We start from the raw sequence: 14,578 nt of genomic DNA, 5'->3' as shown, positions 1-14,578 counted from the left end.
TATCCATGCTGTCTAGTACCATTCTAGCTATTGACAAGGCTGCCAATTTGAATATACGAATATTCACTTACCTGGATGTTTCACCTGCTTTGTGCTATTCCCAAAAGCAATGACAGCTCTGGCTGAAGGACTGAAACTATGTGCATCACCAACACCATTGGGAACAGAAAGTGAATCTGGTTCAATAGCCACAGGAAAGACAGAGGGAGGCCAACAACTATCTCACAAACTGATTTACTATTTTAAATCACAGGTAAACACAAAATAATCTTCACATTATCCCTACATGTAGACAACTGAACATAATTTTATCACCATCTTTCAAGTAGGGAAAGCAAACACAAGGCAGTGCCACTTTTTCCCTGGCAGTCTCCTCCGGTTCCATTACAGGGTTCAATAACAATTTGAGCATGTTGGTATGCCTCAGTGATGTGACATAGTGATGGAAATGAAAAAACTGGAATTAATCGATACTTAGGAATCCAGTATTTTTATGTAACTTTATCAGATTACGGTGAAAAACTTAACAGCATCAATTATTATCAGTAACTTTTAAGACTGGTAATTTTTAATAACAAGACTAGAATGAACCACATAACTCACCAGACTCACTTCCATCACAAAAGTGGCAATCACACAATAGAGGTTTATGTTATAAATATTTTGTTTGATGTATGTCATTAGATATATTAAACGATAATTCTCAGTAAAATAAGCAGTCAAAATATTTCCTAGCAATGATAGTCTGTTACATACCTGGTCAGATGGGGCATGACATTCTGGAGACTGCTCCATATGATGAGCTAGAAACATACACATATCTTTCTTTTCTAAGCGTATGCATGGATGACTCCCTGAACAGGTCCAAATGAAGAGGTCATAATTAATAGGCAAATTAAAATAGGTCTATGCTACAGAAAAGACCTTGTTGATTATTGCACTTTTGGTAATATGGAGAATGAAGGCAGAGTATTTGGGTAATGGAAAACATAGAAATACATATATTTTTACATGTACTGCACATACAGATTAAATGTCAGAATATACAAGTAAGAAAGAGAAAAGTTTGGGTCGGTGTTGCCTAAGGAGCACACCACTGACTGCTAAGGAACACTAAGCTGGTTAACAGCCATAAAGCAATACCATCATGCAAGTAACAAATCTAATAAATCTCACAGAAACTAATACTGAAAGAGAAGCTCTGGGCTGTGTTTAAATTCCTGCTGCTCATTCTATCTACAAAGAGGTAGTCAAACTTCAATTCTGATGTCCTGGTTTTGTATTCTTTCCTGAAACTGAAGATAGATGTGCCCGTTTTAGTTGAGAGATGATTAATGGGAGCAAAGTGATACAAACCATCTCCCATGTCCTCAGCTCCAGAAGGTCTCCTCTTCCAAGGGAAGGAAAAAAAAAAAAAGTCTTCCTTTTAACTTACTTTTGAAGCGAAGCACTGTAGTAGACAGAATATATATTTACATGTGTGTGTGCGCACACATATATGTAAGTATATATGAACATATAACTTGTGTTTATTAATGTTTTAAAAATAATAAACACCCTTCACTCCACATAAATCCAAACAAAACATATAGGAAAATCTGGTATCTTGAATTGCCAACTCCCTTTCTTTTTGCCAGCACAATAAATCTTCAGTTAAAGAAACCTAATTTGTACCATCCCCATTAAGCATGCAATACCGGTCCAATGACAAAGTACTTCACAGCACCTTTTCTTATAAAACACCATTAGCCCAAGCATTAAGTATTTCCTGTTGACAGATACCTCATTACTTTAGGATTAGGTCACTGATGCTTAATGGACTTGTTTCCCCCCCTTCTTTCTTCACTTTCCACCAAAATCTGATTTTCTTCCGTTGTGTTTATCCCCAATGTGATAGAACGATTCTGTACTTCACTTACCCACAGGTCTTTTAGAAGAAGTCTTCACTGGTAATAGCTTTCAAGTGCGCAACCTATTGGTTTTGTATCTTCCGTATCTCCTGTGAGTCATAGTCACGTACACGCTGTTCCACCTTTGACACTACCTTGGACTCACCCTGTCAATGTGCATATGCCACCTGGACACCAGTGTGGTGAACTGGGGAAGTTTACCAGGACAATCAGGTGTTGACCTATGACCGCTACACGCGTGTAAATGCTCTCCCTCCAACTTGAAGTGACGAATTAAAAGATAGGTTTCTATTGGTATGGTTACTTAGCACCGTTCAAACCTCTAATGAAACTTCCTTTTCCAGGCTGCGCGAACTCACCAGTAGCTGGACAATCTCAATACCTCGTATTTTATCGTGCATATTCCCCTCTGAAACACAGTCTGTCAGTACTTACCTATGTAATCAGTACAAAAAGGAGTGTCCAAGACGAGAAGAGCTTGTTATAAAACTGATGTACATTCTCTAAATGACTTGGTGTTATTTCTGTACTCAATCACGCTGCTCACACCCTTTTTTTTTAAACCACTACCGACTTCCTCCTACTACAGCGCTTCAGAGAAGCATCAAGGCAAAGTTCTTCCATTACCTTTTACTATTGTCACTAAATTGATGTAGAGTCGTCGGTTTTGTTGAACTGAAGCAGGCAGCTAGTCAACAGCAGTGAACAGCTGTGGAAAACACTAGAAAAGTTACACCAGGAAGGCTGGTTTCCCCCTGACTTGCTCCAAGCGGCCGGTGGCCGCTGCCGGCCCTCTCCCTGCAATCTTTACTTTACACCGAATCCCATTTCCCATTAAAGCTCACCGAGACAGTGTTTTAGACAGGCTTTGACCTTTATTAAAAAGTTCATCAATTCTGGAGTTTGTAAGTTCTGAGGCCACAGTGTCACTACCGTAACCACCTGTTGCCCCCCCGCCGGGCACCCTGCTCAGAGCCGAAGGCCGCTTCCCAGCACACGTATCTCAGCCCGAAGGTGGTTTGAAATCCCGGTACTTCGGGTTGGCAGGTTGGGAAAACATCCGAGGCAGGAGCCAACACATCCCGCCTCCGGGCACATCTTCTCCAGTATCCCGAAGGGCAGCCACCGACCGGCGCCCGGGCCCGCAGCACTCCCGCCGCCGACCGCCAGGGCCTTTCCCCGGCTCCTCCCGGCCGGGCCTTCCCGCACACGACGCCCGACCGCGCCCGGGCCGCCCCGCCCCGCCCCGCCGGCTGCGCCCCCACCCCCGCCGCCCCTCCCACCGCCCCGCCCCAATCCCAGGGTCCCTCGCGCAAGATGGCGGCGCCCACGCTGCGGCGGCGCTGCGCTCGGGCGGCGGAGCTGTGGGGCGGCCTCCGCCCGGGTCCGCTACCGCTCCCGCTCCGGCGGCGAGCTCACGAGAGGCCGCGGCGGGCCCGGGGCGCCGGGGGGCTGCTGGCAGCGCAGTGCGAGCGCGGCCTCTTCCAGGAGGTGTTCCCGGCGCAGAGCGCGGAGGAGCAGCTGCCGGAGCTGCTGGAGCCGGGCCGCCCGCCTCTCACCGCCTACTGTGGCTTCGACCCCACGGCCGACTCGCTGCACGTCGGGCACCTGCTGCCCGTCGTGGCGCTCCTCCACTTCCAGCGCGCCGGCCACGACGTCATCGCCGTGGTGGGCGGGGCCACGGCGCGCCTGGGGGACCCCACGGGCCGGGAGCGCGCGCGGGAGCCGCTGTCGGCGGAGCGGGTGCGGGCGCACGCGCGGGGGCTGCGCGCCGGCCTGGGGCGGCTGTTCGAGAACCACCGGGAGCTGTTCTGGGCGGCGGGCGGCGGGCGGCTGGGGCGGGCCGCGCTGCTGGACAACACCGCCTGGCTGGGCCGGCAGCCGCTGCTCGACTTCCTGGGCGGGGCGGGCGGGCGGCTCCGCATGGGCGCGCTGCTGAGCCGGCAGAGCTGCCAGGCGCGGCTGCGCAGCGCCGAGGGCATGAGCCTGGCCGAGTTCCTGTACCCGGCGCTGCAGGCCTACGACTTCCTGCACCTGCACCAGCACCACGGCTGCCGCGTCCAGCTGGGGGGCGCCGACCAGATGGGCAACATCATGTCCGGCTACGAGCTCGTCACCAGGTACCGCCGGGGCTGGCGGGCGGGCGGCGCTAGCCTCCGCGCTCACCCGGGGCGGCGGGGGCCGGGCGCGGGGCTGCCGCGGGGGGGGCTTCCGCGGGGGGCCGGTCCGGACGCGGCGCAGAGCCGAGGGATCCGGGAGCAGTGCGTTGCCCTGGCCTTAGGCGCGTTTGGGCCGCGGATTTAAGCCTGTTCCCGTGCAGCGTTACGGAATCTTTAGCGGAGGGGACGGCTCTCGTAGCAGCGGGCGCAGGAGCCGCGCCGGGAGGCGGCAGGGCCGGGGCGGGCGGGCGCGCTGCGCGGCGGGCACCGGAGCAGAGGCAGCTGCGGTGCGTTGGCCAGGGTGGATGCGTTTCTTCTCAGAAATCCCGTGAAACCTGGTGAGGATGAGCTTCTGCTTATCCACCAGATCTGCCGCGAGTCTTGGAGAATTCGCAGCGTACAGGCGGGGGTGGGGATGCGGCTGCGGTGCGCGCCTGGCTGTTGCGGGGCAGAGCATCGGCACGGCCAGAAGCAGCCCTGGGAGCGCCCCGGCCACAGGAGCAGCCTCAGTGCTCAGGGCAAAGGGGAAGGGTACGGGATGTATCGGTTACCAGTGATGTTGCCATGAAACTACTTGTTTAATGGCTGTAAACTTTGTTACGCACAAAAGAACTCAAGTAGTTAAGTTCAAGGGTGTTTGATGGTGTTTGTAGGTTTTTTTCTTAAAGCACCCTTCACATAAGTGTTCTGGCATCTTTTCCCCCTCACCCCCTTGTCTTAACTGCTTTATATCAAGGATAAAGTCTTACAGAACGCTTGTATTTTAGTCAGCTTTACCAATATGTGGGGGGGTTTTGTTGTCTTTTCTTCTTTAACATGCAGTGACTCTTTCCTTTCTCAGGATGACGGGAACAGATGTGTTTGGAATTACTGTACCTCTTATTACCAGTACTACTGGAGATAAACTGGGAAAGACTGCTGGCAATGCAGTTTGGCTAAACAGAGATAAGACTTCTCCATTTGAACTGTATCAGTTTTTTGTCAGACAACAGGATAACGTAGTTGAAAAGTAAGTAGTTTTTCTTTGTCTTGCTTTCTATCATAGTTTATAAAACCTGATCCTAACTGTAACTGTTTCATTGGGGTGTGTGCAACAGAAGCTCTGTGTAGAAGTATATGTTAATTATAACTGTACATTCATTAAACAAACAGGCATGACTGGTTCTTAGGTATACAGGATAGTGGAACCTGTCTCCATATGCTGGCATGTGCATCATAAAATTAGAACATGGATGAACAAACAAGTAAAGTGTAATGCATTTTGTTCTGCCAGTGGGGTGACTTTATTGTATAGGTGTGTAGGTGTGTTAGTTTCAGTACCGTAACATCACAGTTATCAAATGAAATCTCTCCTGCCGACTAATAAGCAACTGCAGTTAAATAGATACTAATTACTACAAGTTCTTACTTAATATGAGGTATTCAGAAACACTGCATTTTAATTGCAAGAAGCTACTGAACTGGTTGTAAACAAACACATAAAGTTCAGCTTGTAGAACTGCATCACATTAAAAACTGCATAGCCCTAAGAAAATTTTAATAGTGCCTTGTTAAGAAAAAGCCAGGAAGTTCATATTTACGGTTGTACTAACCTTCTAGTTCAGTGGTCTCCAAACTTTTTTGATCACACCCCTCTGTCAGTAAAAAAAAAATTGAGCATTATCTCCCAATACACGTATATTTATTTATTTATAGAGTATATAAGTGTACTGTTTAAGTTGTAATATTTCCTTCCTGCACCACAATGGATAATTTTGCATACCTGCTGTGTGCTGGCACCCCACTTTGGAGACCACTGGTCTAGATAAAAACATGCCTAGCATACAGTTAACGCTGTGGTAGTAGTGTGGTTAAAAAGAAGGGAAAATGATATGATTTTAAGCTCATGGCAGGCAGTATCCAAGGTAGCGTAGAAGGGATTTACAACGTAGAGGCTTTCAGGCATCAGTTTTAAGTCATTGTTGAAAGTGAAAACTAAGGCAGAGGAGAAAAACAGAATGAACAAAATTAATATACCTGGTCAAATCCCCAGTTGCTTCGAAGCTAGTAGTCAGTCAGCACCCTCGGCTGTAGTTTAGTAGTGTAACTGTGGTAAAAATGTTTCATGTAATTTTGCCCACTTCTGGACAAACATACCATGTATTTCTATCCATGTAGCGTAACTCACACAGTTAAGCATTAATTAAAAATGTTTAGAATATGATGAGAGGAGTGCTTGTTACATAAATGGCCAGTAGTACTAACGTGGGAAAACCTTAAGGCTGTCTGATGTTCTTCTCATATACCTCGTATGGGAATTTTAGTGGATCTTTTTGAAAGTTGCTGATATGAATGATTTGCATCATTCTGACCCTGCTTAACATTAGAGGGTTTCCCTGAACTTAACTGTTCATCTTCCTCATCTTGGAACGCAGAAGCAAAGATTTCTGCTTACAGTTATAATGGCAAGTGCATTGATCTGTAAAGCAGATGAGACTAATGCACCAAAACCTGGAAGGATATCCAAATACTACTTAAAGCTGTAGCACGTGCAAAGACAAAATACTGAATGTTCATTACTTAGAGTAGAGCAATTCCAATGAGCAAAGCGTGGTCTTCGATTCATTGTGCTGTCTCTGAATCCAAGTCAGCCACACATAACTCAGTAGTCTTACTGACCAGTGTAAAAATACTAAAATCATGTAATGAGAGAAGGGTTGTGGAAGTATGAGAAATAACATGTGACAGGTTTCCTTCATTGGTGGTTAGCCTCCATGCTGGTGTACCAGTGACATGACTGAAAATAAATAGCCAATAGCTTTTTTCAGGGCATTACGTTAATTTTAGTAAGTTGCTATATGTTCTCTTTTAAATCTGCTTTTCTTTAGATTTCAGTAGCACTGTCAAATCTGAGTCTTCATAAACCTCAGATAGGTACTTCCCTTTCCTATTGTGACCTGTCGTATAACTCTGATACCTCTCTCAAAGGTTATTTCCTGATATTTCAAATTTAGGTTCTGCATCCACACCACTTTTCAGACTGAAAAGAAGGGTATGTGGGTACCTAACATGAAAATATTCCGTGAGTTCAGATTTTGTAACAGTAAAGGTACTTTTTTTTTTTTTTAATACGCTGCATTTCATGGTACTGCAGGCCCATTAAAATGGATTTTGTTCTAAAGAGTATGCTTAGACAGGCACCTTTAAATTCTTGATTATCCTAAATAATCTTCCTGCCAAGATACTTGTGAATACGTATCATACTTTTGTCTCGTGAACACCACTGACTGGCAGTGTTATTTTGCATTAGCATATTGTGCAACTAGTAAGAATATAATGTAAAACCTTATTATGTGACACACAATTGCAATAAATCCTGTAACTTGTTGTTGATTGCAGTATAATCCTCATAAAAGCATCTGATGCTATCTTATGTCTGAAGACATTAACCTAGGCAGCATATAAAATAAAACATGAATTTTCCCGGTAAGCTGAAGCACGTGGGCGAAAATAAAGAGTTGTTTGAAAGGACAAAATACGGATTTCTTGGATGGAGTAAGAATCATTTTAGCATACTTAATGAAAATTGAATGACAAAGGCAGGAAATCTGTAATGCTGGCTGTACAGACAAAGTATTTTTTCCCTGCTCATAGATACTTGAAACTCTTCACCTTCCTTCCTCTTGAGGAGATTGACCACATCATGGAAATGCATGCTAAAGAACCTGAAAAATGGGGCCCTCAGAAACGACTTGCTGCAGAAGTAACCAAGCTCGTTCATGGTAGAGAGGGGCTAGAATCTGCTAAGAGGTAAAGTCTGATTTGTCGAGCAGTTTTCTTTCAGATTTACTCAGTGGTAATTATCCATAGATTTTCAGGGACTACTTTCATGTGGTTAGTTGTTGCTCAGCCGTTAGAAGAGAAAAATGCAGTAATTCTGTAGGCTTACAGATACATTAACAATATATACAAAAATTGCAATGCAGTGATTTATGATAAAAAAAATAATCAGGGTGTATTTCAAGTTCTTCTGTTACTGTGTGGACCCTCGGAATAACTTGGGGAGGGGAATTAGTTGAGTAGCACTTTGTGTGAAGATGAGACTAGCATTGTATTTCGAAGGATCTTTGTTCCCACAGGTGCACTAAGGCCCTTTATTACAGCAGCGTGGAGGCACTGGAAGCCATGTCTGACCAAGAGTTACAGGAACTTTTTAGACAAGCTCCTTCAGCTGAATTGATGCTTGAACCTGGAATGAGTGTTCTTGACTTGTGTCGCAAAGCAAATGCCATTCAAGATGGACCTAGTGGGTATGTTATCACCTGTGCTCTTCAGTAATACCTCACTTAAACAAGCTGTAGTGGTATGCTTTCAGAAGTCAAAAAACTAGGACAGCCAAATCAAGCAGAAACAGGCTACTGATCTACGTAGCAGCGTCAAAGAGGGGAGCAGGCAGCCTTGTTCCATTTTGAACTAAAAGTGTAGGATAACGCAGTCTCTTGTACCTTAGCTGTAAAATCCACACCTGATGAAGAGACAGCCTGAGGCAGCAGCCTAAGTTTTCTTATACCTCTCAGAAAGAATGGGAGTGGTAGAGGCTAAGGTTAATTTCAGTCACTCTTGACCTGGACTGAAAGTAAAGTGCCAGAGAATTAAAATCTATTCAATTATGGATCCAACCAAAAAAACCTTAACTGAACTTTCAGTACTTAACAGCAAGAAATGGCTTCCTCTTGCAGTTACCAGTTACTTGTTTTTTGTTTGTTTGGGGGTTTTTTAGGTACCAGAAAATTAAAGATGGCGGAGTTTCAATAAATGGGATTCGTGTAACTGATCCCGAGACAGTTCTTATTCTTGGACAGCATATTCTCAAGAATGGAGTATCATTACTTAGGATTGGAAAGAAAAATTACTACATTATAAAGTGGCTGCAGTTGTGACAACAGAGTATCTCCCTAAAACGACAGATCGTTTCAGCTTTGCTGCTTGAAGAAGTACTTGAAGATGTTTCTATACTGTGCGTTACTACACAGCTCACAAACTGCCTGATACCATAGTGTTATTTTCAAACTACACCAGCAGAGTTCAGATAAAGGCAGTTAAGTTACACCACTGAAGAGATTTTTAGCTACTCTGCCTTATTCAAAGCACCATTCCGAAGAGGATATGCACAAGATGAAAAGGTTAATTTCAGAGTCCAAAGATGGAGATGCTCTTCCCTTTTAACAACCTGTGTTGTAGGACAACAGTGGCCAGGTACTCCACAGCATAATCCACAGCAAGATGCCAAAAGTATACTTAAAACCGGTAGTTCCTACAAAGGATGTATGCTGCTCTCCAGTTGGACTTCATCTTAACAGAGAAACCTGCATAACTGGGTAAGGACAACCAACCTGCAATCAACATTTTTTATTTTTTTTTCCTTGTTCTGCACAGGTTTCCTTTCAAGGAAGCTGCAGAAGATTGACAATAAATGAATAGAATGATTAAGCCCTAGTATCCAAGTTTCTTAGCGGTTTCATATGGGGGCACATTGCATGAAAGGTTTCTAGCCTTAAAATGGTAATACAGAGCAAATTCACTTTTTGAAATGTGAGCCTTTCCCAGCTTAAATCAGCCTGATGAATCCTTTTTATGCCTTTGTGTGCTTAGTGTGACTCATCAGTGTGGGTGACACTCATTCTGCTTCTTCAGTCCTGTGAACTACGTGGATGGATCTGTGCTATCTACAGTCTCTTTCGAAGGTAGACCCTGGCACTAGTTCTGCGGGCTCTACAGTCAGTTGCAAGGTGCTGTATTATACCAGGAGATTTGAAGCATGTACGTTAAAGATTTTAACTTGAGCTGCCTAGGACTGGTGGGTGAACAGCAGCAGAAAGGTATCTGGAACAGAAAACATGTGAGGGAAGCTGTAGTGCTTTTGCAGTTAAAAAAAGTCAGACCCTGAAGGTCACTTCACCCAAGAGCAGGAAGCGATCTGACTGCTTCTTGGCCTAGCCACCATCGGGGAGCATAGCTTCCTCGTTTTCTTGTAAAGACAGCATGACAGTGAGAATGTACTTCAAGACTGGTAGAACAGCAACATCTATACTTCAAAGTAAAATTGCTTTATTGCTCCAAAACACACTCAACCCCCCCCCCCCCCCCCCCCCTTTATTTTATTGCTATCCACTTACATACCTGGAGTCAAATAAGTATGGAGTATAGTGCCTTGCTAAATTCCCTGCCCATGGTGGTGTTTGGGATTGGGTTGGCAATACAGGTGCCACAGTACTTACAGCCAGGTCACCTGAACAACAAAACCCACGTGTGGTTACCAAGATTATTTATAGTACAAGTCTGTATTTAAATTACTTTAAATTGAGTGGTACAATAGAGTCATGTAGTTGGCTGGCTTAGAATTTTTTTTTATTAAGGCCCCTCCCTGCTCCAGTGCAAATACGTATGAAACCCTCAGCCTGATCTAAGAAGTGATTGATTGCTTTGGGCCTTGCCTGCAGTGTTGTGTTCAAGGTTTAGAGTAGCCCTCACTCTTTGGCCAAGGAGAACAATTTCCTAGTCTGTGAAAGTCCTAGACGATAGAATTTTGCAGTCAGAAGGGGAAGAGACCTTAATCTGAGCTACCTGGATGTGGTAACTCATCACCATCTCTTATGTTAGAGTAAGTCATGGTATTTCAACTGGCTTAAAACCACCAAGCTTACAAGAAGAACAGGGAAATAATTAGAAGCGTAAACAAGTCTCAAGAATCCAGATAGATATTCTATAGTTGGGCAGAGAGCTTCTGTTTTTTCAGTTGTTTGGGTTTTTTTAACTTTATATTGATTGACTTGATGTTGGATTTGTTGTCAGTCAAAACTTCAGTAGTAATAAACTGTAGTGGCTTGCTGCTTATACATTGCAATTTCTTCAGATTATTAAACTGAAATATGGTAGTACTTTTAGTAGCTCACTACTTGGATTTACTAGTATTGATGTCAGTTTCTAGATCCTACTTCCCTGCCTGATAATAAGGTATCGTTATCCTAATCTCTTGTTATATAAAGAAAAAAAAAGTAGTTGAGTCATTCCTACCTTAAAAAAAAGAACCCTCTACATATCCTGTTAGCTCTCAGGACCAGTAATGGTCAGAGCCATTGCAGAGAAAGCACTCAGAGGAAAAATCACAACTTCTGATGTTGAAAAGGGTAGGAAAAAAGGGAAAGTGAAGTTCGTTCACTTAATACAGCAGCCTTGTACCTTAAAGAACGGAAGCATTATAGCAATACAGAAACATGCACCTGGGAACAGAATATACCATACACGTCCATGTTGGCCTCCAGAGAAATACGAGAGATCAGGTGTGACAGTTACTTTCTCATTGCAGGAAATAAAACTCCTAAGAGTAAAGTAAGTAATGTTTCATCTCTGACCTCCTGCCTTTTTTCCTTCATATCTAAATCGTGCAGATACACGTATATCCAGAAATTTCAGCTTTTTTTTTTTAAAGCATTAGTACCCACTTTGATGAAGTATTAAAAGAATTTTATTTCTTTTTACAAATACAAAATAAAAAGGGAATTAAATTATTTGCATACAAGATTTTTAATAAGATCCATAAACTCCCAATAAATTTAGTCCATGCTTCCTTTTGACCAGCTCCTAGAAATCCAAAGCTTTCCCTGACTCTTTCCAAAGAAACAGCTGGATACAACTACTTTTCATGACTGTACAAGGTTATCACAACTAAGCGTTTGAATACTTAAGCTGAGAGTCAAGGAACACCAAAAAAACAGTATTATTCCTTAGCCTGGTTTCATTTCTCATATAGTATGTTCAGGTAATCAGAGAGAGAGCTTGTTCAAATGTGAACAAGTACTAACTAATATTGAAGTATTTAACATCTCTACAACTGTATGATTTAGAAGTGCAAGGAAAGTAATTATTTGGGCCAGATGTTAAAACTAACAAAAAACATTTGTACAGCATCTGGAGACAGCAAAACCTAGAGGACTTGGATTTAACCTTATTGTGGCAGCTAGCAGCGAAGAGGTAAAGGGTGAAAGGGTGAGCAGCAAGCAAACACTGTGCATAAAACCATATATTCAGGTGGTCTAGTCTGTTTTTCTCTTAAAAGTTAAGTATTCATCACTCAGCTCCCACCTCAAAGCACAGTTTTAGCAGACAAGTTAAAAAGCAGACCCATTTGAGATCTTCAGTATCTACAGAAAACACTAGCTAGCAAATCACTGTCATATTGAAAAGATTTAAGGGGGGGGTGGTGGGGACAGGGAACCCCTCAATTCAGGTTACCAGTAGGGGCACAACAGATTGGCAGGTTGTTTCCCCTGCTCTGTTCCACACAGCAGGGACCCGAGTTTGCAATATTCAGTTTGGCATCTTTCAAAGTCATAAGGCATATGCCTCCATAAGACATAGAATAAAGGCAAGTTTTACGTAAGTTTTATTTGCCTCAGAATACAGTTTGAATCACACAGACATCCCCCCTCTTACCTATCTGTTCCACTAAGTGAAATCTGAAACTGGCCACTAAAAACCCCAAGTAATTTATTGACAAACTGTTCACATAGGGATACTATGTTTTATTTACAGTAGTACCACATAGGTCAGGTATTAATGTCAAACATTTACTGATCTAAACTTAGCTACAGTGGTTTTTCTCCCCCATGATTGTGTGCTGCACTGGATAACAAGTTATTTTAACTTAGCTGAGATTTGTGCATTGATGACAAGAATATTCCAAGTTTAAATAAGGTGGACTACAAGACATTAGTAAACCATTGTTGATTCTAGGAATTTTTCCTTCATTGGTGCCTTCATTAGGCTTTTTTCTATATTTCCCCATAATTTCTTTTAATGGTGGAAGCAACAGTAGCATTTTAAGTATTTTAGTTCAGTTCCAGATAACAGATTGTTTAAAAACCAGTAATAGCCAATAGCAGTCTGTCTACACTATTACACAACTATACTAGAGCTAACACTGTAGAACTGCATGAGGACAAATGCAAACATCCCTAAGGCTGTGCAAATAACAGGTAGTTGTACTGTTAACTTCTAAGTCCTTACCTGAACTACAAGTTAGTTAAAAGTATTTCTGGAATAATTAGTTTTGTGTATTATCTCTTTATTAAATAACAGGATTGTTACAGCATAGATTTTTAAAGACTTGCATTAAAGATTACAAATCAAGTTCGTTTCTTGGCACTCAAAACATTACCATATTGGAAATTTTTGTGAAGCTTAAACAAAAAAAAGTCATAACATTTTAAATCCCAAAATTAACACTGGAAATTTAACATGACATTAAAGAGCCAGTTATCACTTGCAGGAATTCCTTAAATAAATGGAATTCATTTGCTTTATGCAGCGTTTCAGAATTTACAAGTCAGATATTTCTTCACAAGAGACTGTTGACTGAACTTAAGGAGTTAAAGCTCAGGTAGCAGTTCCCTTACAGGCAGCTCTACCTTGCTGAAAACACACTGCTACTTATATGTCGAAAGTAAAAGGGAGAGAGGTGTCAGGTGAATTCCAAACAAATGTAATGCTTCTAACAAAACTTAATAGCTTTCACTTTTCATCAGAATTGATTGGAAAAGTGGCTTGTACTTCACTACAGTCACATTTCTTAAATCTGAGAACTACCACTCCTGGATACAATGCAAGAAGTTGAAGTTACTTCCTTTGTATTCATTACATATAGTGCATATATCATGACTTTTTTAGGCTGTTTACAAATATAGAATGTATTTCTGTGTTCTGCGTGAATTATTTTGGATCATGCATAAATAGTATCCAAAAGCTGCATCTGTCAGATGTAACACCTTGTGCTTATACTGGTGCCAAACTGAAGATTACCATGAGAAAAATACATTTTTAAATAGACCTTCTTTTAAACTGAGGTCTTACGTTTTTTGATTTTCCGTCTTTGGCAGCTTACAAAAGGAATTCCATTTCTGTTAACTGATGAAATGGGGAAGGAACTGAATATGGTAATAAAAACTTCACTATATTGGCCCAGTATCTTAAAAGCAAGCCATGGATGTTAACAGCAGCATCCTATTTTTCATACAAGTTGTGTTAAAGATAAATAATCAGCAACACCATAGTAAACATTTTTACTTGATACAAAAAAGTGAATCTGCTTGAAAAGTACATGCAAATGTGCTGGCTGGATTTGAAATACATTTGCATTCATAAAATTACAATGTTTACTTTTTAAAGGCTAGTGTGAACATTATTTATCTGTATGGATTATAATCAGAAGAAAGTAACTCATCAACTTGATTTCCAACTTAAAATTCCCTAACTTTAAGATTGTCCTTAAAAAAAAAAAAAAAAAAGCACTGCTACTTCCAGCACAGTAAAGTTTCCTCAAAAGAAAGTAACTGTAATCTCTGGTATAAATAATTCTAGTCCCACAGACTTTCTGTCATACCGTCATACATTCCAAAATTTGGACAAAGTTGTGGGGATCCCCTTCTCCCTGGCCAGCTTAATCTGTTTTTAAAAGAAACACTTACTATCCCA

At 42.4% G+C, this 14,578-nt stretch overlaps 1 protein-coding gene across 2 annotated transcripts; it reads left to right on the top strand.

Moving 5' to 3' along the window:
• The first annotated feature begins 3,202 nt into the window (after positions 1-3,202).
• On the top strand, positions 3,203-10,942 carry YARS2 (tyrosyl-tRNA synthetase 2). Of its 2 annotated transcripts, XR_005828201.1 has the most exons (6): positions 3,203-4,030; positions 4,911-5,078; positions 7,703-7,858; positions 8,188-8,358; positions 8,829-9,426; positions 9,701-10,942. XR_005828201.1 is itself a non-coding variant. In XM_040596634.1 (5 exons), the coding sequence occupies exons 1-5, from the start codon at positions 3,228-3,230 to the stop codon at positions 8,986-8,988; spliced, it is 1,458 nt and encodes a 485-aa protein (XP_040452568.1). In that variant the 5' UTR covers positions 3,203-3,227; the 3' UTR covers positions 8,989-9,538. The 2 variants fall into 2 exon arrangements, 1 of the variants encoding a protein (XP_040452568.1); XM_040596634.1 differs by lacking the exon at positions 9,701-10,942 and having other exon boundaries at positions 8,829-9,538.
• Positions 10,943-14,578: the final 3,636 nt, after the last annotated feature.

Source organism: Falco naumanni, chromosome 5 (genome assembly GCF_017639655.2).
Source record: "Falco naumanni isolate bFalNau1 chromosome 5, bFalNau1.pat, whole genome shotgun sequence".
NCBI lineage: Eukaryota > Metazoa > Chordata > Aves > Falconiformes > Falconidae > Falco > Falco naumanni.
The sequence above is the reverse complement of the archived record's forward strand: the minus strand, read 5'-3'. Positions and strand labels throughout refer to the sequence as shown.

What these genes read in the sequence shown, in the direction of transcription:
- YARS2 (XM_040596634.1), top strand. Translation starts at nt 3,228, where the DNA reads ATGGCGGCGCCCACGCTGCGGCGGCGCTGCGCTCGGGCGGCGGAGCTG. An exon ending in GGCTACGAGCTCGTCACCAG is followed by an intron (nt 4,031 to 4,910) that starts GTACCGCCGGGG and finishes TTCCTTTCTCAG; the next exon opens with GATGACGGGAACAGATGTGT. An exon ending in CAGGATAACGTAGTTGAAAA is followed by an intron (nt 5,079 to 7,702) that starts GTAAGTAGTTTT and finishes CCCTGCTCATAG; the next exon opens with ATACTTGAAACTCTTCACCT.